Source organism: Malus sylvestris, chromosome 2 (genome assembly GCF_916048215.2).
Source record: "Malus sylvestris chromosome 2, drMalSylv7.2, whole genome shotgun sequence".
NCBI lineage: Eukaryota > Viridiplantae > Streptophyta > Magnoliopsida > Rosales > Rosaceae > Malus > Malus sylvestris.
Genome location: NC_062261.1, coordinates 3277876 through 3300185, shown reverse-complemented (window position 1 = coordinate 3300185; position 22310 = coordinate 3277876). Strand labels below are relative to the sequence as shown.

The window sequence follows — 22310 nt, the reverse complement described above, 5'->3', positions numbered from 1 at the left end:
AGTGATTTCTTCAATTTGCAAAACAAGTTCTCCTTCCCTTTCACTATATACCCATCCGGTTGACACATATAAATCTCTTCATTCAAATCACCATGTAGGAAAGCCGTCTTCACATCAAGTTGCACAAGCTCAAGATCATAATGTGCAACAAGAGCTAACATAATGCGAATTGAGGAGTGCTTCACAACCAGAGAAAAGATTTCATTGTAGTCAATGCCCTCCTTTTGTGCATACCCTTTAGCAACTAATCTTGCTTTGAATCTCACATTGCTTTTCTCATCAACATCTTCTTTATTGGCATACACCCATTTGCAACCAATAGCTTTCTTACCCTTAGGCAATTTAGCTAACTCCCAAGTCTTGTTCTTCAAGAGAGAATTCATCTCATCACCCATGGCATTGCACCACCTCTCCTTCTCCTCACTCTCAATGGTTTCCTCGAAATTAGATGGAATTTCATCAGTGATAATAGGAAGAGCAAAAGAAACATAGTCACTATACCGAGCTGGCTTGGTAATTTGTCTCTTTCCTATATTCTTGGCAATAGACTCTTGAGGTGAAACTTGCTCTTCAACTTGAATAGAATCTTCAAGTTCAACTTCTTCAACATCCTCATGGTCTCCAACTTCTTCACTTGTAGTGGCTTCGACATCAGTGGAAATAGGATTTGAAGTACCAGAGGCAACTTTCTCAAGCTCCACCTGTTGGACATCTTTCACATTCTTCTCAGAGTCTTTGAACATACTTTCTTCATCAAATGTCACATCTCTGCTGATTACAAGTTTTTTCATCTCTGGGCACCACAACCTGTAATCTTTGACACCACTACTAAAACCAAGAAAGATAGCCTTTTTGGCTCTAGGATCAAGTTTATTTTCAGTCACATGAAAATAAGCAGGTGAACCAAAAATACGGATATAGTCATAATCAGAAGAAGGTTTTCCAGTCCATACCTCCATTAGTGTCTTACCCTGAACAGCAGCTGAGGGTAACCGGTTGATGATGTGACATGCATAATTAACTGCTTCTGCCCAAAATGACTTGCTTAAACCCGACTGAGACAACATACATCTAACCTTCTCAAGCAAGGTTCGATTCAATCTTTCTGCAACTCCATTTTGTTATGGAGTTCCCCGAACACTGAAATGTCTCACAATTCCTTCCTCTTTGCAAACTTTAAAGAAAGGATCGGATGTGTATTCACCACCATTATCCGATCTCAAAATCTTAATCTTTCTCCCAGTCTGGTTCTCAACCATTTTCTTCCAACCCTAGAAAATGCTTAACACCTCACTCTTGTGCTTCATAGTGTAGACCCAAGACCTTCTTGAATATTCATCAACAAAGGTCACGAACCAATGTCTACCACTCAAAGAGGGAGTCTTTGTAGGACCCCAAACATCTGAATGCACATAATCAAAAATGCCCTTCGTCTGATGTACAGCAATACCAAACTTCACTCTAGTTTGCTTCCCCAAGACCAAGGAAGAAAATATCGGTAATATGGGAAATATCGGTAGTTCGAAAACACGGAAATATCGATGGAAATATCGGGATAATATCGATATCGATAAAAATTACATGGAAACCACGGAAATTGTAAGAAAAACTTGGAAATTTTTATTGAAACTTTGCAGGATGTTTATTTAGTCAATTATCTATTAGTTTATAATGAAATGCATTGCATGATGGATTTAACATTATCAAGTTGATTATATAGCGAGCTGACAAACATTGTGAGTGTAGAAAATATGTAGAAATTAATGAAAGAAGTCTAAACACACCATAATCATTTATATATAATGAATTAGTACAATATTTTACACTTTATACATTGCATGGTAAGATACATGAGTGACTTATTACCATATAGAGTTCCTATGAGGTTCAAAATTTTCATTATCTTCATCATCTCTATGTGCAGAGTGAGTGTATTTTGAAGAGTAGTTAGCAACCATGGCAATGGTTTTCAAGAACCAAAACCCAAAAGTCAATAGGAAACCAAATACTTCGGTATTTTTCGGGATTACCAAACAAATGGGATTTGGAAACCAATCCCATATCGAAAATTTCGGTATTTTTCGAGATGGGATTCCCGAACTTCAAGATGGTTTTGGTTTAGGATTTTTCGGTTTGGGTTTGGGACTTTTTCGGTTTGGTTTGGGATTTTCCGGAATTTTTTCCAGCCCTACCATGTAAGTGACCAAATAAAAAATAGAAAAATTAAAAACCACATGTCATTGACTAAGTAATTAATTGACACAATTTAAAATATAATACCACAAAAAATTTGGAATATGTGCAAATTTGTTTCTTGTAAAAAGAATTCAAAACAAAAGCATATATATAAATATTGTAGCATATTATCACAACAACATAAGTGGTATAGTGGTTAAGGCCTTAAGGAGTTAAGTGGGAGGGGTTCGAACCCCTGTATGCTCAAAATTGAGACTTTTCAAAATTTTCAGGAATTTTTGGACTAATATCGCGATATTATCGATAATATCGCGATATTTTGACGAAAACTCATTGGATACTCATTAAAATATCGATAACTCAAAAAAACGAAAATATCGGTGATATTTCGCCGATATTTTGGATATTTTCTTCCATGCCCAAGACACAATGCTCGCAGAAATCAAGCTTACAAGTCGTGGCATCTTTTAAAAGACCTGTTTTTACAAGCCCTTGTAGAGCTTTCTCACCGGCATGGCCTAATCTCATATGCCACATTCTAGTAGTATCTGAATCAGATGTGCCCATATTTTCAGAGACTACAGATGCTTCACCTGTCATAGTGCTTCTCTGCAATAAATACAAATGGCCACATCGAGGAGCTTTCATCACAACAAGTGCACCATAAGTAACTTTCAATGTCTGTCCATCTGAATGAAACCTGAAGCCTTTGGATTCCAAAGTACCCAAAGAAATAAGATTTTTCTTCAAATTCGGTACATACCGAACACCTGTCAACTCTTTAACCATACCATCATGCAACTTCAAACGAACTGTACCAATCCCTTTTGTTGTGCAAGGATTGTCATCTCTCATGAACACAACACCACCATCAAACTCTTTCAAGCTTGAAAACCAATCCTTGTGAGGAGTCATATGAGTACAACCCGTATCCAACACCCACTTAGTAGCACAATCAAATGATGAGGAAGTGGTTAAAGCAAAATCAGAAAAATTTGTTTCAACCTCAGCAACATTAGTTTCATAACTTTCTTTGCCTTTGGTTTTCAACCTAGGACAATCTTTCTTCCAATGGCCCTTATTATGACAAAAGGCACATTCATCCCTTTCCAAAGGTTTTCTACCTTTAGAGTTTCCTCTAGGTCGAGACTGTGATTTTTTCCTACTAGAAGATGATCTTCTCTCCGATGATCTACCTCTAACAAATAAAGCTTCAGAGGTACTATCATGATTTTTATCTCTATGCCTCATTTCATAATTCATCAAGGCATTTGACACATCTTCAAATTTCACAGTTTCTTTACCATGCATAATAGTAGTAACAAAATGCTCATAAGAGTCCGGCAATGAATTCAACAATATTAAGGCCTTATCTTCATCTTTAATATCCTCATCTAAATTTAACAAGTCGGCAATCAACTTATTAAAAGCATCAAGGTGTCTAATCATTTTTGTACCTTCTTTGTATTGGAAGCGGTAGAGCTTTTTCTTCAAGTGTAGCCGGTTCTCTGCACTCTTCGTCATATACTTGTCTTCCAATTTTTGCCACAACACACTTGCTAATGTCTCCCGCATCACAAAATACTTCTGAGTTTTTGCAAGGCACAACCAAATTGAAGAGCAAGCCCACAAATTTAATTTCTCCCATTCTGGCTTCGACATAGCTTCTGGCTTCTCTCCTAAAGCGGCAAGTAGATCTTGTTGAGCCAACACATCTTTGACCTCACATTGCCACATCCCGAAGTTGTTTGTGCCATCAAACTTTTCCACTTCAAACTTTGCATTTTGCACCGTAGTTCTTGCAAACCCGGAGCTGCTTCCAAAAGGATTCTCATCTTGCCTGTCTGACATCTTTGGCAACTAGATAGTACCCAAGAGCAACCAGTGCTCTGACACCAATTGTTGTGCTAGGATAGCACCAAACCTTTTAGAACCAACTCTTTTTAACCCACAGGAAATATATCAAATGAAATGCAAGAACAAAATATTAAAGACACCAAGATTTTAACGAGGTTCCTCAACAGTCAGTGTAACTGGAGTACGTCCTCGGAGCAGTAGAAGCTTACCCAATAATCCACTATCAACCAAATGGGAGTTTACAAAGTGTTGGCAATCTCACAACCCAAATAACCCAATACACCCAATAGCTCTCACACACCACAGAAACAAATAGAGAAAGAAATATAATGTATAATTTCTTCTCTATACATATAGCTCAAAGCTATTACAACAACAATTATGATGGATGATTGCTAACCAAAAAGAAGAGCACTTTCTTCTTCTCTTCAACGAAGGGTTGCTGCACCCTTTCTATTTTTCTGATGCTCTGCAGCTTGCACTCCTTTTCTCAGCAGCTATCTCCTCTCTCTTCTCTAAAACAAAATGAGCTTTATTTCTCACACTTAGTGCTCCAACCGAAACCCCCTTATTCTTTTCTTTAAAAAAAAAGCCAAAGAGACATCATCATTTTCTTTTCCCCAAAACAAGGAAGAAACATAATCATGTTGTCCCTTTTTTTTTTCTTTTGATTTGTTTATTAGCTAAAAGGTGATGTTGAGTTGCCACTTGGCCACAATTCAACATCGACATCAGAGGTCAATCACAGCGAGACACGTGTCAACATCAGAGGCCAATCACAATACGACACGTGTTAATGTCAAAACAAAGCTAGAAACTCTCTTCTATAAAAGGAGATCATTCTCCCACAATATTTCCTAATGTCATTTGTACTAAATCATTCACTAGTACTCACTAAAGGAGAGTTTGAACCTATATACTTGTGTAAACCCTTTACAATTAATAAGTACTCCTCTACTCCGTTGATGTAGCCAATCTGGGTGAACCACGTACATCTTGTGTTTACTTCCCTGTCTCTATCCATTTACATACTTATCCACACTAGTGACCGGAGCAATCTAGTGAATGTCACAAACTTGACACTTTCTGTTGTACCAAAATCCTCACCGATTTTGTGCATCAACAAGATTCATCTGCTTTGTGCTTGATTGCATACACCCACATCACCCTCTCTTTTCTTTCCTCTCGGCAAATGGGACTAGATCCTACGTTCGGTTCTTGTGAAGTGCCCTCATCTCTTCTTTCATGGCCTTGGTCCATCTAGTATCAGATAGGGCTTCTTTCAAGGAACTCGGAATATTATCAGATGATAGTTTTTGTATGAATGATTTGCATGATGTTGAAGTTTATGTGATGACACATGGTTGGCAATAGGATATTTGGATCCCTTTCCTTCATCCGGCGAGTATGGTTAGGTGGTTTTCCTCGGTTCTGCGTCTAAGAAGTAATGAATGAAAAGTTGAAGTTTTTGGAGGCTTTAGCTAATCCATGTTGGCAAGCAACGTTGAATGAAGAGTTGAAGTCTTTGAAAAATAATGCTACCTGGGAGATCATAGACTTGCTAGTTAGCAAGAAACTTGTGGGATGCAAATGGGTCTATACTTGAAGTCCAAAGCTGAAGTGCTGATGGATCGATTAAAGGCAAGACTGGTAGCAAAAGGGTACGCTAAAAAATATGGAACCGACTATACATATATGTTTGCCCCTATAACCAAGTTCAATACGATCTGTGTTTTGTTATACTTCTTAATTGGCCATTACAACAGTTCGATGTAAAGAATGTCTTCTTGCATGGAGATTTGACAAAAAATATTTATATAGATCTGCCACTGGTATGTAATGCTTTAGATAAATACAAAAGAAAGGTGTGTAGGTTGAAGAAATCTTTGTGTGGTTCGAATCAGTCCTCTTGAGCGTGATTTGGAAGCTTCACAAATTCTATGAGAACATTTGGTTACAGATAAAGTAACTTCGATCGTACACTATTTCTGAAAAAAACGAACTAGGAAGCCGACTGCATTTATTGTGTATGTAGATGATATGGTGATAACATGGATTGAGGTATCGAGAAGCTGTTCTATAATTTTCTTGTCTCCAAGGAAGTATATTATTGATTTGCTGCATGAAACCGACATGTCAACTTGTCAGCCAGTAGCTACACCATTAGATGAAGGGTTGAAGTTTTAGTATGGATCCTAATGAAGTACAAGATGACAAAAGGAGATACCAAAGGTTAATAGGTCGTTTAATGTACTTCACACACACAAGACCATACCTTACTTATCCGTTGAGTGTAATTAGTCAACACATGCATGAATCGAGATACCGTACCATTCAAAATAGAGGCACCGACAATAAATTCCTCGTTGAGATGAATCGAGATACTGTACCATTCAAAATAGCACTCTCTTCTTCTTCTTCACTCTGGTTTTCGAATCCATGGCGAAGGTCAAGGTCACCTTGGAGGTCGGCAACGATGGCGTTGCAGTCATCACCATCTTCAATCCACCTGTCAACGCCTTGGACATACCGAGTAAACGAGCTAGCTCTGCCTCTGCGTTATCAAATTTCTGGCGGTTCGTAATTGTTTGTTGATATTTTGGTGCTTCTGCAGCTGTAGCTAGCTTGAAGGAGAAATTCGAGGAGGCCGTGAGGCGAAACGACGTCAAGGCGATCGTTTTGACTGGTAATGCAGCTTCCATTCCTGCTCTTTCGATTGAATTGTGATGTGGTGACGTTTTGTTCGATTTAGTTCGTCCCAATTGGAAAATCTAAGTTTAGACAATTGAAAGCTTGAATCTTTGTATTGATTTTCTTCTGCTTTGTGGATGTTTTGTAATTTAATTTTCTTGTTTTTTGTTTGATGAAGGCAATGCGGGAAGGTTTTCAGCCGGTTTCGATATCAATGTTTTCGGGAAGGTTCACGAGTCTGGTATGATTCAAATGAACAATGTTGGTCTCTCTCTATTTGTAGCATTGAGTTAACTGATGAAATGGATTGAGAACTCACCGTTGTTTTGTGTGGTGTTGTAGGGGATGTTTTGGTTATGCCCGATGTATCTTTTGACTTGGTGCTCAACACACTTGAAAGTATTGTCCCCAATGTTCTTTTCGAAAAGGTCAATTACTGGGTTCCATTTTTGCTGCTCAGAGTTAACCGCTTGTGTGTATAACAGATTCGAAAAAGCCTGTTGTTGCTGCCGTCGAAGGACTTGCACTAGGAGGTGGCTTGGAGTTGGCATTGGTTTGTGCTCGCACCCATGAGTGGACAACTTCTGGTTTTTAGATTTTTGGTGATAAATTTGCTGTCAGAACTGTAGTGGAATTGCGTCTTATTAGTAAATTTCATGCAGGGGTGCCATGCACGTATTGCTGCTCCAAGAGCTCAACTTAGTCCTCCAGAGTTGTCTCTTGGAGTAATACCTGGATTTGGAGGTATAACTTTTTTTCTACACAAGCAAGTAAATTGGACACTAAAATAATATCGTTTGTTGTACTGAAATGTTAAAATATTGTTGCTATGTAAGGCACACAACGTCTTCCAAGGCTTGTAGGGCTTCAGAAGGCAATTGAAATGATGCTGGTAATTGGCCCCTCTGCTCATTTTTTTTATTTGTTTTCAATTTTCTAGTTTTGTGCTTGCAACTATATTCTTTCAATTCTTGATCTACCATAAACATTGTCATTTGCTTTGAGGGGACAAAAGGCAAAAGAGGAAAAGATAGCTTAGTGTGGAACAGTTAGAATTTATTAGAGCTTCATACTGAAATGTTGAGAATTATGAAATAATTTCTTGTGTTCTATCTCTAAACTATATTTTGTTTGAGCTTTATACCCATATGTCATGAAATAATTTCTTGTATTCTATCTTGAAACTATATAGTTAGGTCTGTACGCTGAACACACGTAGTGTGCTTGTTTTGGACAACTTGAAATTTTATTCAAAACTATTATCCATTATAAGCTCATTTTGCATTGATTCTAATTTAGTACAGCATCTGGTCCTTTTCAGTCGTTGAAGCCAATCCTGTCTGAAGAAGGGAAGAAGCTTGGTCTTATAGATGCTATTGTGTCTCCTCAAGAGTTGCTGAAAGTATCTCGTTCATGGGCTTTGGAAATTGCAGACAGACGCAAACCGTGGTTGCGCTCTCTTCACAGGACAGATAAACTTGCTTCCCTGTCTGAGGCTCGAGAGATACTGAAAGTTGCCAGACAACAAGCCAGGAAGAATGCTCCCAATATGCCTCATCACCAAGCATGCCTCAATGTGATCGAGGATGGCATTGTTCATGGAGGATACAGTGGCCTTTTAATGGTAATTTTGATGTCATTGGCTTTGTTTGTTAATATCAATGTTTTAAAAGGCTCGCCTCAGGGCACGCTTAGGCGTTTTCTGAGGTTGGGCGTCAGTGTTCCTGCCTCTGTTTTGAGGGAGTGGACGGAAGGCTTCGCCGGAGACGCCGAGGCGACGGAGGCGCACCTCAAGGCGTCCAGGCATCTTGTTTGGCTTTTTTTTTTTTTTTTTTTTTTTTTTTTTTTTTTTTGAAAAACCTCCCAAACCCAAATATCATCTCAAATCCGGTGAGATTTTTCTTCTTCTCCTTTTTGTTTCTTTACAATAGTCTCTCTCATGCTACACCTTCCAATAATGCTATAGCGATCTTGCTGCAACCCTTCAACCCCCAACTCCTTCTTCTTCCTCCTCTATTTTTTAATTATTTAAATATAATGGAAGTAATCTCGAACTAATTGTTGTGCTAGGATAGTACCAAACCCGTTGGAACCAACTCAAGCTAACCCACAGGAAATTTATCAAATGAAAATGCAAGAACAAAATATTAAAAACACCAAGATTTTAACGAGGTTCCTCAACAGTCAGTGTAACTAGAGTACGTCCTCGGAGCAGTAGGAGCTCACCCAATAATCCCCTATCAACCAAATGGGAGTTTACAAAGTGGTGGCAATCTCACAACCCAAATAACCTAATACACCCAATAGCTCTCACACACCAAAGAAACAAATAGAGTAAGAAATACAGTGATTAATTTCTTCTCTATACAAAGCTCAAAGCTATTACAACAATAACTACCTTGGTGGGTGATTACTAACCAAAGAAAAGAGCACCTTCTTCTTCTTTTTCTGCTCTCAGTTTTCTGCTCTCTGCAGCTCTCTTTGCTTTCTCAAAGATGAGCTACTAAAACAGAAAATTGTGCACCCTTCCTCTCTCTTTCTCACTTCCGTATACTCACCTTCATCCATCCTCAAACACCTAATAAACAAAACTAATAATAAGGCTACTTGCTAGCCCTTACCTTTTTTTCTACAAACATCATCATAACATTTTTTTCTTTTCAACAAACATAATGATGTTATCTACCTCATTTTGTTTATTTTATTTAGCCAAAAGTTGGCCCCTTGGCCACTAATTCAACACTAATACCAGCTGCGTAGAAGCCATAGTCTGTAATTTGAGCTTCCAAGTCTGTTTGCTGAAGCCTTTTCTAGAGAGAGAGAGAGTGTGCGCGCACACGAGAGAAGTATATGTTCGATGTTTGTTGACTCATCAGCTTGAAAAGGGAACTGGGTTTTCTTGATTCGTCGAAATAAAGTTTCTTTTCTGTTTTGTGGGAGATTCTGGAACTGGGTTTCCTTAATTTGTCGAAATGAAGTGTGTTGGTTCTGTTTTCTTTGAGATTTTGTAACTGGGATTTTAAGGCAGTATAGTTTATTTTAGGGATGTGATATTCACACATCCCATTTTACTTCTCACATATTTTTTGAATTTTTGGCCGTCAGATCGAATGAATTGAAGAAGATCAACAGACAGAAATTCTCAATGGGTGTGTGGATAGCACAACCCTTTATTTTATGCTGGATCTTCACTTGCTATTTCCTTCCCTTTATTTTATGCTGGATCTTCACTTTCTATTTCCTTTTTCTATTGATTCTTTTTTAATTTATTTTATTCTCTGTCTATGTCTTTCTGTCTCTAATTTTTTAATGGTTTATTAAGTTGAATTATATGATTAAATTAGTTTATTTTAATAGTTAAGCTTGTATGTAATGTGTAAAGGTGGCAAATTGGCTAAAAAGGTTTGGACTTGACTGAGATCTGATTGAAACTAAATTGGTTTTGAAAATCTTGGTTTTCCTGAGATCTTGAATGATGCACATAATTTCTGTATTTTCAATTATTTATGAATTCTGTAGAGTTTTTCAGTTATATAGGGTGTAAAATTCTTGCATAAATATTAAAGATTAGGCATTTTGTGGTTAAAAAAAAAGCTGCATTTCTTTGCTATCTAAAGAGTGGCAAAAACAGAAAATTCCATGTAAGCTTTTGGTTCAATTTTAGTTAATGTTTGTGTTACTTTTTGATTGATGAATTTGGATGATATTACCTTTTGAATTATGAAATTAGATGATATTTGTTACATCTCACATCGTCCAGGGGTGTGGATCATCTAGGTCTTATATGTATATTCTCATCTCTACTTAGCACGAGGTCTTTTGGGAGCTCACTGATTTCGGGTTCCATCGGAGCTCTGAAGTTAAGTGAGTTCAAGCGAGAGCAATCTCAGAATGGGTGACCCACTGGGAAGTTCTCATGTGAGTTCTTAGAAACAAAACCGTGAGGGTGTGGTCGGGGCCCAAAACGGACAATATTGTGCTACGGTGGAGTCGAGCCCGGGTTGTGATGGGGGCTCGGGTCCGGATGTGACAATTTGGTATCAGAGTCAATTCTTGGCCGAAAGTGTGCCGACAAAGACGTCGGGCTCCTAAGGGTGGTGGATTGTTACACCCCACATCGCCCATGGATGTGGATCCTCTAGGCCTTATATGTATTTTTTCATCTCTATCTAGCACGATGTATTTTTGGGAGCTCCCTAACCTTATATGTATATTCTCATCTCTATCTAGCACGAGATATTTTGGGAGCTCACTGACTTCGGGTTCCATCGGAACTCCGAAGTTAAGCGAGATCACGCGAGAGCAATCCCAAGATGGATGACCCACTGAGAAGTTCACATGTGAGTTCCCAAAAACAAAACCGTGAGGGCGTGATCGGGGCCCAAAGCGGACAATATCGTGCTACGGTGGAGTTGAGCCCGGGTTGTGGTAGGGGCCTGGGTCGGGATGTGACAATATTATCTTTTGAATTACTATGGATTTGAATGATAAATTGAGAATTGATGTTTATTTTATAAAGTATTATTTTTTATACAATTATATGTATAATATATAAAACATATATTTAAAAAAAAATTAATCTCGTTAAGCTTCGCCTCACGCCTTACGCCTAGGCGGGGCTATCCCTCCGACGCCTTCGGCCTTTTATTACATTGTTTGTTATACATGTTTAATCGTCCTTCATATGTGTAATGGCATGCCGGTTCACATATGTTCTAACAAATTAAATTGTTATTTCAGGAGGCTAAAGTTTCTAAGGAGTTACTTCTAGCAGACACCGCAAGAGGTCTTGTCCATGTTTTTTTTGCCCAACGCGCAACATCAAAGGTACGATCTTGATACACAAGTAGCTTCTTTACTAGCTTGCCCGGTCCCTTTTTCTTTTCTTTTTTTTTAGATTTTTTTCCAGTCCTCTGTCTTTGTGTCGATGACATTTGTTGAGAGATTAGGCCCTAAACAACCCTCTCCTGGCTTCTTAATGAGATTTCCCATTTGTTTTATGTTCGTCTGTTTGTTGTAAATGGTTCTGCTTGGCTTTCTAAATCCAGTTATCCACTGTTCATCCTTAAGTAATTGAATATTGATGCTTTTATGCAATGCCTCTGCTAATTATTTAAATTTTATGAAGAGTTTATTATCTTCTGTTGCCAGGAAGCAGTTTCTGCATTTTACCCTCCTTTTGATTCTTGTTGTATCTACTTAAATTTTAAATTATGCAGGTGCCCAATGTTACTGATGTTGGCCTTAAACCAAGGCAAATAAAGAAAGTTGCTGTTGTTGGGGGAGGTCTGATGGGTTCTGGCATTGCTACGGCCCTTCTCCTCAGCAATATATCTGTGGTTCTAAAGGAAGTCAACTCTGAATATCTTCAGAAGGGCATAAAAAAGATAGAAGGTGGTTACCTCATTGGCAGAATTTTTTATATTTAACATTTTCCTATGAGTTATGAATGAGTCTTCAGGATTCAGGCTGCATTAGATCATGTTTATTTTAACTGGGAGTCCATTCTGAATTTTGTAGCAGATTGATGGTTCACTTGTTTTCAGATAACTAACAAAATAACATTCTGGCATGGTTTTTTTGAGTATGCAGTGCACTGGTGATATTTGAAACCTGAAATCTTCAAATTCTTTATGTTGTTTTTTTGTTTCAACAGGAAACGTTGACGGCTTAGTAACTAGAAGGGGACTGACACAGGACAAGGCACAGAAAGCTCTCGCATTGCTTAAAGGTAGTTTGGACTACTCCGACTTCAAAGATGTGGATATGGTCATAGAGGTGGGGAATTTTAGAATGCCATACCAGATGTTTTCAATTTCTTTTTGTTTTTTCTTTCATATTTTCGGACCATTTTCTTAAACCTTCTTTGTTCTGTTAGAGATGATTTCTTGTGCTCATCTGTATTGACCACCTTTTTGGGCCTGAGAGCCTGAGCATCTGCTCTCTACTTAAAGTTTTTTGTTTTAATGAAATTTGTATTATCAACGTACATATTACCTCTTGAATTTCTGTTTGAAAGTCATTTGATACAATTATTCCTTGTTTGCAGGCCGTCATTGAAAGTGTTCCTCTCAAACAAAAAATCTTTAGTGAACTCGAGAATGTTAGTCCTCCTCACTGCGTATTGGCTTCAAACACATCCACTATTGACCTCAACGTTGTTGGAGAAAAGACAAACTCTCATGATCGCATTGTGGGGGCACATTTTTTCAGGTTATTTCATGCATTTTTCTTCCCAGTAGCACACATCTTTACCACTCGAAGAAAAGAAACACGCTTTTTTTCCACTTAGAAATGTCTTACTCATCTAAAACCATTTTTTGTCATCATTTTTTATATATGTACTGATAGTTATGGTGGAATGCTTTTTGTTTATACTCTACTTATTTTTGAATCGTTCTTCGATGGCCAGTCCTGCTCATGTGATGCCTCTTCTTGAAATAGTACGGACAGAGAAGACTTCAGCACAAGTTATTCTTGATCTTTTTACTGTTGGAAAAATAATAAAGAAAGTTCCTGTTGTGGTTGGTAACTGCACAGGCTTTGCCGCCAATCGAGCATTCTTTCCCTACTCACAAAGTGCCCATTTATTAGTCAATTCAGGAGTGGATGTGTTCAGAATTGACAGGATCATCAGGGATTTTGGCCTACCTATGGGTCCATTCCAGTAACTTTCTTCCTTTTCACCGTACCTAGATTTCCTGTTTTCTTTTGTTCATTTTAGAGGGCGAGCCTTGGCACAACGGAAAGGTTGCACCTTTGTGACCAAAAAAGATCATGGGTTCGAGTTATGGAAATAGTCTCTTTGTAATGCGTACGATAGACATTCCTCCCCCGACCCTTGCAAAGCAAAGAGCCTTGTTGGCTTGGGGTCACCCCTTATTCTGTTCATCTTAACTTAGGATCTGGCTTTTTTTTAGGAATGTTTATGCCTATTGATCGTAGAATTAAGAACTACAATGTTGATTATATCTAGTGCTCTTGACTTGCAGGCTTCAAGACTTGGGAGGCTACGGTGTAGCCCTTGCTGCTGGAAAGGAATTATCTCGTGCTTTCCCTGATCGCACATTTAAATCTCCATTGGTTGAGATCTTGATAAAAAATGGACGAAATGGTAATATAGAACTTCAGTAATTTTATTAGATCATCCTTTTTCGGAAAGAAGGTGAAGAGGGGTATTGTAACATGTTTTTTGTTCTAACTGCTTTGTGCTTTTGGCATTTCAGGTAAAAACAACGGAAAAGGATATTACGTTTATGAGAAGGGAAGCAAGCCAAAACCTGATCTTTCTGTCCTACCACTTATCGAGGAATCTCGACGAGTTACCAATACCATGCCTGGTGGAAAGGTACTTTTTCTGTACATCAGAAGATAGATTCTCATTTATGCACAGTAGTACTTTAAGTGGAATTCTGTCTTGCTGTTACGGGCTCAGTAGTTGCTTTAAATAATGCGTTCTTTATGAGCCTATCATGCTCATCGTGTTTGTTGGACTATGGCTTGCAGCCTTTGACTGTTACAGACGAAGAAATTCTGGAGATGATGCTGTTTCCTGCGGTGAATGAGGCATGTCGTATTCTAGATGAAGGAATAGTTATTCGAGCATCAGACCTTGACATCGCATCTGTTCTTGGGATGAGTTTCCCCTCTTACCGGTGAGTTCTATTTCGACCCTCGTGTCTGCTTGAACTTTAGATGTTTGAAATATTCGCCTCTCTACTCGTGCAGCTAATGGAGAGGGCTGATTGTTCGATCTGGACATCCGAGGTGCAGGGCAATGGATCCCTTGAGGGATCAACTGTCCCGACTTGAACAACCCTCTCCATTTTTGTACAAGCTTGTTGCAGTTGTGTACTATTAGTTTTTTCACTTGGTTGACAGTGATGGAGTTATTAGTTAATGTACATGTTACATCCCACATTGTCTAGGGGAGTGGGTCATGTAAGTATATTTTCATCTCTACCTAGTACGAGGCATTTTGGGAGCTCACAAGCTTCGGATTCTATCGGAATTCCGAAGTTAAGCGAGAACAAAACCATGAGGACGTAGTTGGGGCTCAAAGCGGACAATATCGTGTTACGGTAGAGTCGAGCCCAGGATGTAGTGGGATCCCGGGCCGGGATGTGACAGTACATGATTTCACGTCGTCTGTTTCTTACGTGGCAGGGGCGGTATTGTGTTCTGGGCAGATCAGGTCGGCCCTAAACGTATATACGCTAGTCTAAAGAAATGGTCCGGATTATATGGCAACTTTTTCAAACCATCAAGGTTTTTGGAAGAAAGAGCAACAAGAGGCTTGCCTCTGGTAAGAACATCGGTTCTTATTTTTCGTCCTGAACATCTCCCCTTTTGCTGGATTTGGATGAGTTGAAGTAAACATGTTACATATGTTTTTCTTTGTCCTGCAGAGTGCACCCACATCGTCATCCCCGTCTTCAAGGTCACGCATTTGAGCAGAAAGAACCCTATTTTCAACCGGTTTTCGAGCACATTCAGCAATCGGGAATATAAGATTCGAGTTCATCGATTCCTTGTAATATGCAAGGTGGCTATGGAGAATTCATAAGCAGTTGGGGTTTACAAACTAAAATATGTTGTTGTCACCTCTCTTTTCCTCATCATTCTTTCCTCTTTCCTTGTGAATGATTAGTTAGAACGCTTCGAAATGGTAAGGACTGTAATTTTGGCTATAATGTGGGCTCCACTAGCATAAAGTATGCTTTCTTAATTGCGACTATAATTCACGATTTTTAATCGGTTTTACTAATTTCAACAAAATCTATAAAATTTAGGGTTAAATGCATATAATTACTCAATTTTTAGAAGTGATTTTAAATTGGTCTCAATTTAAAACATTTCAAGTAACTGCTTAGTGTATATAAAATTGTACACTAGTTAGGTCAACAACATTATGTAAATACAGCTAGTTGATAATGTCCTTGACATTAAGTAATGAATGTGGACAAATATTGAAACTTACTCTCACTAACACATCATCTTTGGAATTTTGAATCCCAAATAGACCCCTATTAGCCAAGACAAACACTAAACTTATCTAGTTTTATTGTTATTATTATTATTATTTTCTTAAAAAGAGGGACAACTAGTGGCAAGCCACAATTATCCATCCCTTCTGGAGGCGGGGAAAACTCACAAAAGCATTTTAACCTCCCCATGAACACAAGTCTAGCTACTAAACTTGTCTAGTTAATAAGGATCAATTTAGAGATATAGAGCTCTATAGACAACATGAGAGTAAAACTCGCTTGAATAATTTTCAGGTCATCACTTAATATTAGAGACCGAGAGTAATTTGAAATTAGCCCTTACGATTAAGAAGTTATCCGTACTTAACCAAAGATCTATTTTAGAAAACTTTCAAAGCATAATTTTTTAGCCCGCTAGTTTTCCAGTTTCAAAATTCAATAATATACCTATATAACTCAATAAATAATAAGATCGCTCCCATAAGACTTGTAATATTTTTCTTAAAGCGCACGTAAAAGATCTTATGAAAATCACTTTTCACCAAAATTGTCAGTGGTTTGAAGAAGGCTAATTGTTTAAACACAAGGCGCAGAAAGATTAACCAGATTCTTCCCTCGAAAGAAAACTGCATTGCGCTCGATTTTGTGTCAAGTCTTCAACCAGCTCCATAAAGGAAAAACTAAGTTACATATTATTTCCACATGTGAAAAGATCAAAAAGGGCAAGGGAAAAAAAAATCATCCTAGCATGTAGCAAATACAAGCTATGATGCTAATTTGTATGTAACGATCTAAAAACGATATCTTGCACAACTACAAGGCTCTGCATTTTACACAAATTCGACCGAAAAAACTATGGTTAAAGCTAAAAAAAACTATTCTATAAATATATTAATAACCTTAGAAAGAGAAATTAGATACTTCTACGAGTGGTTAATAACTTCCTAATTACCGGCTTGAATCTGCAATGGAGATAAGTCTAAGCGAAACAATACCTTTGGCGAATCTTGTGTGCTAAAATCTTTTTACATCTCTATTTCAAGCTTTTGGTCTCCCATCTCCATTTTCCGGATGGGAGGGAGCTTTACTAAGGGCTGAGACTGCTGCAGTAACCGTCTGTGATGTCGTTGTGTTGGCAGCGAGTGGAACAGCAGGTTTTGTAACACCGTTGGTAATTGGTCTCTGCGGAGTCTGAGAATCTATTCTTGTGTTTGTACTGCCATTGCTGTGTTGGTCTTTTTGAGTTTCCGCTTCGCTTCTAGCTAAAGATGAGCACTTCGTTTCTGCAGTGTTAAATGGAACAGACACATTGATTCCCAATGTAGAAGAGCAGTAAAAGAAAAATAACGAAATCTCAACTTAATGAACTATGCTGACAGTTTTATCCTGGAGTAGTGATAAAGGGTTTGGGTAAAATTTATGGAAAACTTTTAACCTTATACCGTAATTAGTCCAGAAAAGAAAAATGATTCACTTGCCTTTTATTTCACCGAAAGTGATGAGCCTGTTAAGACAATCTCGGAATTTCGTCAAGACAATCCTTTCCTGTTCTGCGTAGACTTCTGTCATTCCTTGTCCATTAGGCAACCGTGAAGATGTGTTACCATCACCCATTAACCCATTAGAAGCAGCTGACATGAACATTGTATCTTGCTCATCACACATCAATGCCAAAGTTCCGGGAGACATAGGCCTCCCTTTCGTTACATCGGCACCATCTGAATTGGAATCTTCAGGGCTGATTTTATCAGCCTCATTCAAACTAGATCGATCATCAGCCACAGCATTCTGAGCATCAGATTCCTTTTCGCTTTGCAACCTGTCTTGTGTCGTTGAAGCAAGGGAAGTTTCTGTCGGCTTCTCTGCTGTATTTCTTTGGTCTGTACATATTGGATAGATTGATGTACAAAATTTATAGACAAATCCCATTTCTACTAAAAGTCTAAAACTACTTGAAAAGTGACTACTCAAAGTATCATAATAATAGATAGTTTATAACTGAATTTGCCATATAATGCCCAATTAGTGGTTAATGTGTCTTTACGAAGAAAAGACAAACAAAAATCAGTATGAAAAATCACCTACAAAATAAACTAGTAAGATCATATACAAATGGAGAAACTCTACAACGTTGCATACAAATAACCACAACAGTGAACATAACAAGGTTCTAAGCATCTCCGACTTCTAAATTTTTTGTAAAATATGGTTTACTAAAGGAGGGTCGGGGTGAAGGCCTATCTTTCCAGATTTTTTTTGGTAGCTTGTCCTTGACATTATTTGTAGCGCTTCATGCTAAGATGATTTTTTGTTTAAGGAAGAAAATATCAATATATATAATTTTAAACACAAGTCTATAATTACACACACTCATGAAAAACAGTGAAATCTGAAAGATAGTGATTCGTCATATGTGAATCAATAAACTACCTGCAAGTGTCTTTGCAGCTTCTTCAGCTACTACAACCAAAACTGAACAAAGCTCCTTCAAGTCCTGTGGTTGGATGATGTCTGCTAGGAGAGACCTTCAACAATCATACATAAATTAGTATTGAACCACGTCAATTCAGTTTATATATATAATAAAAAAATAAAAATAAAAAAGACTCTACCTGTACGTAAACTTAGAAGGCCCTAACCCTGTGGTGCCACCAAGGTGATTAACAGGGACTGAAGACAGCGGAGAGGGTGCAGGGGCTCTGATATTGTTTCCCTGACAATTACATGAAACATGCACTTAATGATACTATCCCAAATTAGAATATGGTATTAAAAAAAAATAGATAGAAAGAATTATCAAAAATCATTCAGCGTCCACGTTTAAGCACTAAATTCAGTGTCACAAGAAGTAAACAAAAAGAATGTGAATCTCAATAAAAATGATTTCTACTCATGCACTTACTCCAAAACTTAACAGCTGATCTGAAAATAGGTCTAGTGAGTTCATAAAAATCATAATCTTAATAGGACCATTTGTCCATTTGGTCAGCACCAACTAATTTGTCAAAAATTTGTTCTTATACCATGAGACTAAATTCACCTGTTGAAACTGTCCAATCCGGTGTAATGATGGATCCTTTGCTGTCGGTCCAAAGAGTTCCTGACCTTTTCTTTTCTTGGATACTGGAGGCGATGATGCATAGCCAGAGGATCCAATAGCTCCAGTAATGGCAGCATTTGCTGCCTGTTGAAGATATGCCATGTTGTTGCCATGGTCTCCATGGAATAGAGCTTGTCTCTCTTCACTTCCTTCAAAGTTCTTGCAGTCCATGCACTTGCAGTTCTCCGAGCAGAGAATGTTGGCTTGGAAGCATTCACAGTATTTCTTCAGGCACCCTGATTTCTTGCAATGGCATCCTTTGTTGTGCTTCCCCAAAATCAAAACCTCGCCGGCTTCCTCCTACATGTTTCCAAACCAGACCACATTCTTGTCAACAATGTCATAATGAAGGGTACTATATTAAAGAACACCAATAGAAATATTTAATATAATTCGAATTAGAAGGTATATAAAGTAAAACAAGTAAGTCACTTTCACCTAGGCCATTTTTTGTGATGGCATAAAAAAATACCATACATAATTCACTAAAAATGGAAAGGCAATATACACCACAAGCTCACAAATCATGCCAAATAAATTGGACATGCAATGATATTTCATACGCTCCTAAACGGCTTGATCAATTTCAAAGCATGTGTCCTGGTCCCTCATGCACAAGTCATAAAATAGAACACTGGTCAGAAGTTCATGGTGACAGGTAGACCAAATTCCATATTAGATGAAACCAACAAAATGAAGGGAAAGTAAACATCTTGAATGCTCTCGTGACTTTAGAACCATCATAAAAGGTAAATAAGAGAAAATACTATTAAAGAAATCTCCTTCTGTAACATTAACAACTGCAACTCACAAAAGCCAAATAGTTGAACTCAGTTTGTTGAACAAATAATACAACATTAAAAGATGCATCATGTCTGAAACTAAGCCATCAAACTAAGAGATAAGTACCCGAGTATCCCTTGCTCCATGAGGGCTACTTGCAATTTTTGGCCTGAATGCATTTGGATTGCGCTCTAAAGTAGCTTCGATTGCATCATTCCTAGCACTTTCATTTTCAACATTATTGCAACAGTTTACGCAGTTGCATCCGTCGCAGTAAATTCCAGATGCAAAACACTCGCAATACCTGGTCATAAATGACAACGTTATTGCAACAGTTTACACAGTTGCAACCTAAACCCTTTGATGCATGAAAGTCATGTGAATTAACAATTCTTGTATGACAATTGAGAACTACAAGAGAAAATCAAAATGAACCATATAAAACGTAAGGTTAAAACAATAAGAACAGCAGTTCCAAACAGTAACAAATCATCAAATCCTAGAAGGAATGGTTTTTCATACTAACCGACCGAGTGCAGAGATGATATGCACTTACAGCTTTAAGCAGCGAGAGTGTTTACAGTTACACTGTTTTTGCTTCTTAGGAGTACCATCTTTTGCATCAACATTGGGTCTTGGTCTCGATTTTGGGGATTCTGGTTTCCTAAGAAAGAAAAATAATAGTGTTTAGTGCTTACAATAAAAATGGAACAGCTTGAGGTTGCACACAATGATTCTACTCTTAGACACCGGTATGTTCAGCTGTATCTCAATGTGCAACAACAACCACAAAATTCAAGCTTTACAAATACAGTTCAGTAAATGCATTGAAGGATAAAGATGCATCATCAACCATAGCCATTAATCACTACAGCCAAAATTACCACTAAAATTCCAAAACCAGGAACTCAGTTCAATGATGTTGCGTAAAATAAAAGTCATACTCAAGTCAATAAGGGTACGAGAATTTGTAAATCGAAATTTAGATAAAGGGAGATCCTTGATACCAGACTAAAACATCTTCAACAAAACTAAACTATCAGAACAATGTCCAGTATCAATTCATCAAATTCAAATATTCCAAAAATGCAAATGCAGTCCTCTCATTTGTTTACAAATGTAGAAGTTCAACTAACCCAACTTCAGCAATGCCAATAGCAAAAATCCCATTAAAACTTCCCCAAAATCAATCCATCAAACAAAGATTGGAACATTTTTTATTACACCCGAAAACACACGAGCTCCAAAACTACCCTCCAAAAAAAAATAGCAATCAAATCACCTCCAAATTTGAGAACAATTCCCACATTACCTCACAATCCAAAATCCAAACTTCTCAACCAAAATTGAACTACGAATCCACCACAGAACCATAAAATTAACAAGCAGCAGAATTTTCCAATTCCAAACAAATTAAACTTATATGCCTATCCATTTGAAAAGCTACAAACTTACCCAGGCTTCAGTGTATGCGGTTGCTGCGGCACCGACACCGGCACTGGCACGGACACCACGGGGGGCTTTGGCAGACTCGGTCGCACCGCAACGGTCGGCAGTGGTGGCTTAGGAAGCTCAGGCACCGCCACACTCGTCGGGGCGCTACCAAACACCGTGAAATCGAGCTGCCTCGCGAGCTTCTTCGCCGGAACATCGTTCATCGATGACGAGGACGACGTCGTGGCAGCGCCCGCTGTAGCATCCGACTGAGCCTTCTTCGGAGCTGAATCGGCCCCGTCGCCTTCCCCCATGAAATCCAAAAAATTAAATTTCCAAAATTTCACCTGAAATTTTCGAATTTTTCTTCTTCCAGAGAAAAAAAAACCTCAATCCACTGATTACTCTCGGATAATCTCCCAAATTCTCCAAATTTACAAACTTTCAGATCCCAAACACAATCGGGTTCCTCCGGAAGAATTCAAACACTCCGAAACTGCTCTCCCCGCAGCTCAAGATTCGCGGCGAAGCTCCGCCAGTGGCCGGCCGCAATCAAAACGGCGTCGAATTGCCAAACAGAAGAGGCAGGAAAACCGAAAATTCCCAGAGAGAGAAAGTAGAGAGAGAAAAATCGAGGCTTTCGAGAGAGGGATTGAGAAGAGAGAAGGCAGCAAAGGGGGCCTTCCTTTGTTCTTCTTCTTCCTCCTTTCGTCTCTCCTCCCTCTCTCTTCCAGTGTTTTGAAATTTCAATTTTGCGATATTTTGACGGTAAGATCGGGACACTAGGTTTGATCCGACGGTTAGTGTTAAAAGAGGTGATCGACGGCAGGAATTCATAGGTGAGAGTAAGTTCGGTGGTTCACCGTCGGATTTGACGAGACAAAATTTTCCACCAGTGCAAGTCTGTGAGTGGAGGTGTCTTAGGAAACAAAAATCAGGTGCACGCGGAGCCACTGGAACTATAACGTGTTCGCAGTTGAGATTGTGACACGTATCGGATAGGTCATTGTGAAGCGTGGAGTGTGTAGCTGGAGATATAGCGTATTTGATTAAAATTTGGGTGGTGAAAAAACTGGGGTAAAATTTAAAAGATTCCGCACGGTAAAACGTGAAAAGGTAAAAGTAAATCAAGTACGGAGTTTGGCGCTAAAAAGGGTTTGCTGACTTTGAGGTGGTTAATTGGGATTGGAATATTGGTGGGGCCCGCGGTCAACAACTCTATGCCATCTCTGATTTGTGATTGGTGGAATTTTCCTAGTTTG

At 38.4% G+C, this 22310-nt stretch overlaps 2 protein-coding genes across 3 annotated transcripts; one reads left to right on the top strand and one right to left on the bottom strand.

Moving 5' to 3' along the window:
- Nucleotides 1-6351: 6351 nt before the first annotated feature.
- On the top strand, nucleotides 6352-15498 carry LOC126594144 (peroxisomal fatty acid beta-oxidation multifunctional protein AIM1-like). Its single transcript, XM_050260362.1, has 18 exons — nucleotides 6352-6586; nucleotides 6668-6739; nucleotides 6923-6985; nucleotides 7087-7143; nucleotides 7230-7297; nucleotides 7407-7488; nucleotides 7581-7636; nucleotides 8066-8368; nucleotides 11485-11571; nucleotides 11964-12138; nucleotides 12401-12522; nucleotides 12794-12957; nucleotides 13157-13411; nucleotides 13737-13858; nucleotides 13971-14092; nucleotides 14251-14399; nucleotides 14911-15049; nucleotides 15153-15498. Exons 1-18 carry the CDS (start codon nucleotides 6493-6495, stop codon nucleotides 15195-15197), a joined length of 2175 nt encoding a protein of 724 aa, XP_050116319.1. The 5' UTR covers nucleotides 6352-6492; the 3' UTR covers nucleotides 15198-15498.
- A 902-nt stretch (nucleotides 15499-16400) lies between these two features.
- On the bottom strand, nucleotides 16401-21788 carry LOC126594164 (protein tesmin/TSO1-like CXC 5). 2 transcript variants are annotated; one of them, XM_050260382.1, is made up of 8 exons: nucleotides 21070-21787; nucleotides 20171-20278; nucleotides 19741-19918; nucleotides 18772-19131; nucleotides 18344-18444; nucleotides 18162-18256; nucleotides 17210-17611; nucleotides 16401-17014 (listed from the first exon to the last, which is right to left on the bottom strand). In XM_050260382.1, the coding sequence occupies exons 1-8, from the start codon at nucleotides 21360-21362 to the stop codon at nucleotides 16770-16772; spliced, it is 1782 nt and encodes a 593-aa protein (XP_050116339.1). In that variant the 5' UTR covers nucleotides 21363-21787; the 3' UTR covers nucleotides 16401-16769. The 2 variants fall into 2 exon arrangements, with proteins under 2 accessions (XP_050116339.1, XP_050116346.1); XM_050260389.1 differs by lacking the exon at nucleotides 20171-20278 and having other exon boundaries at nucleotides 21070-21788.
- Nucleotides 21789-22310: the final 522 nt, after the last annotated feature.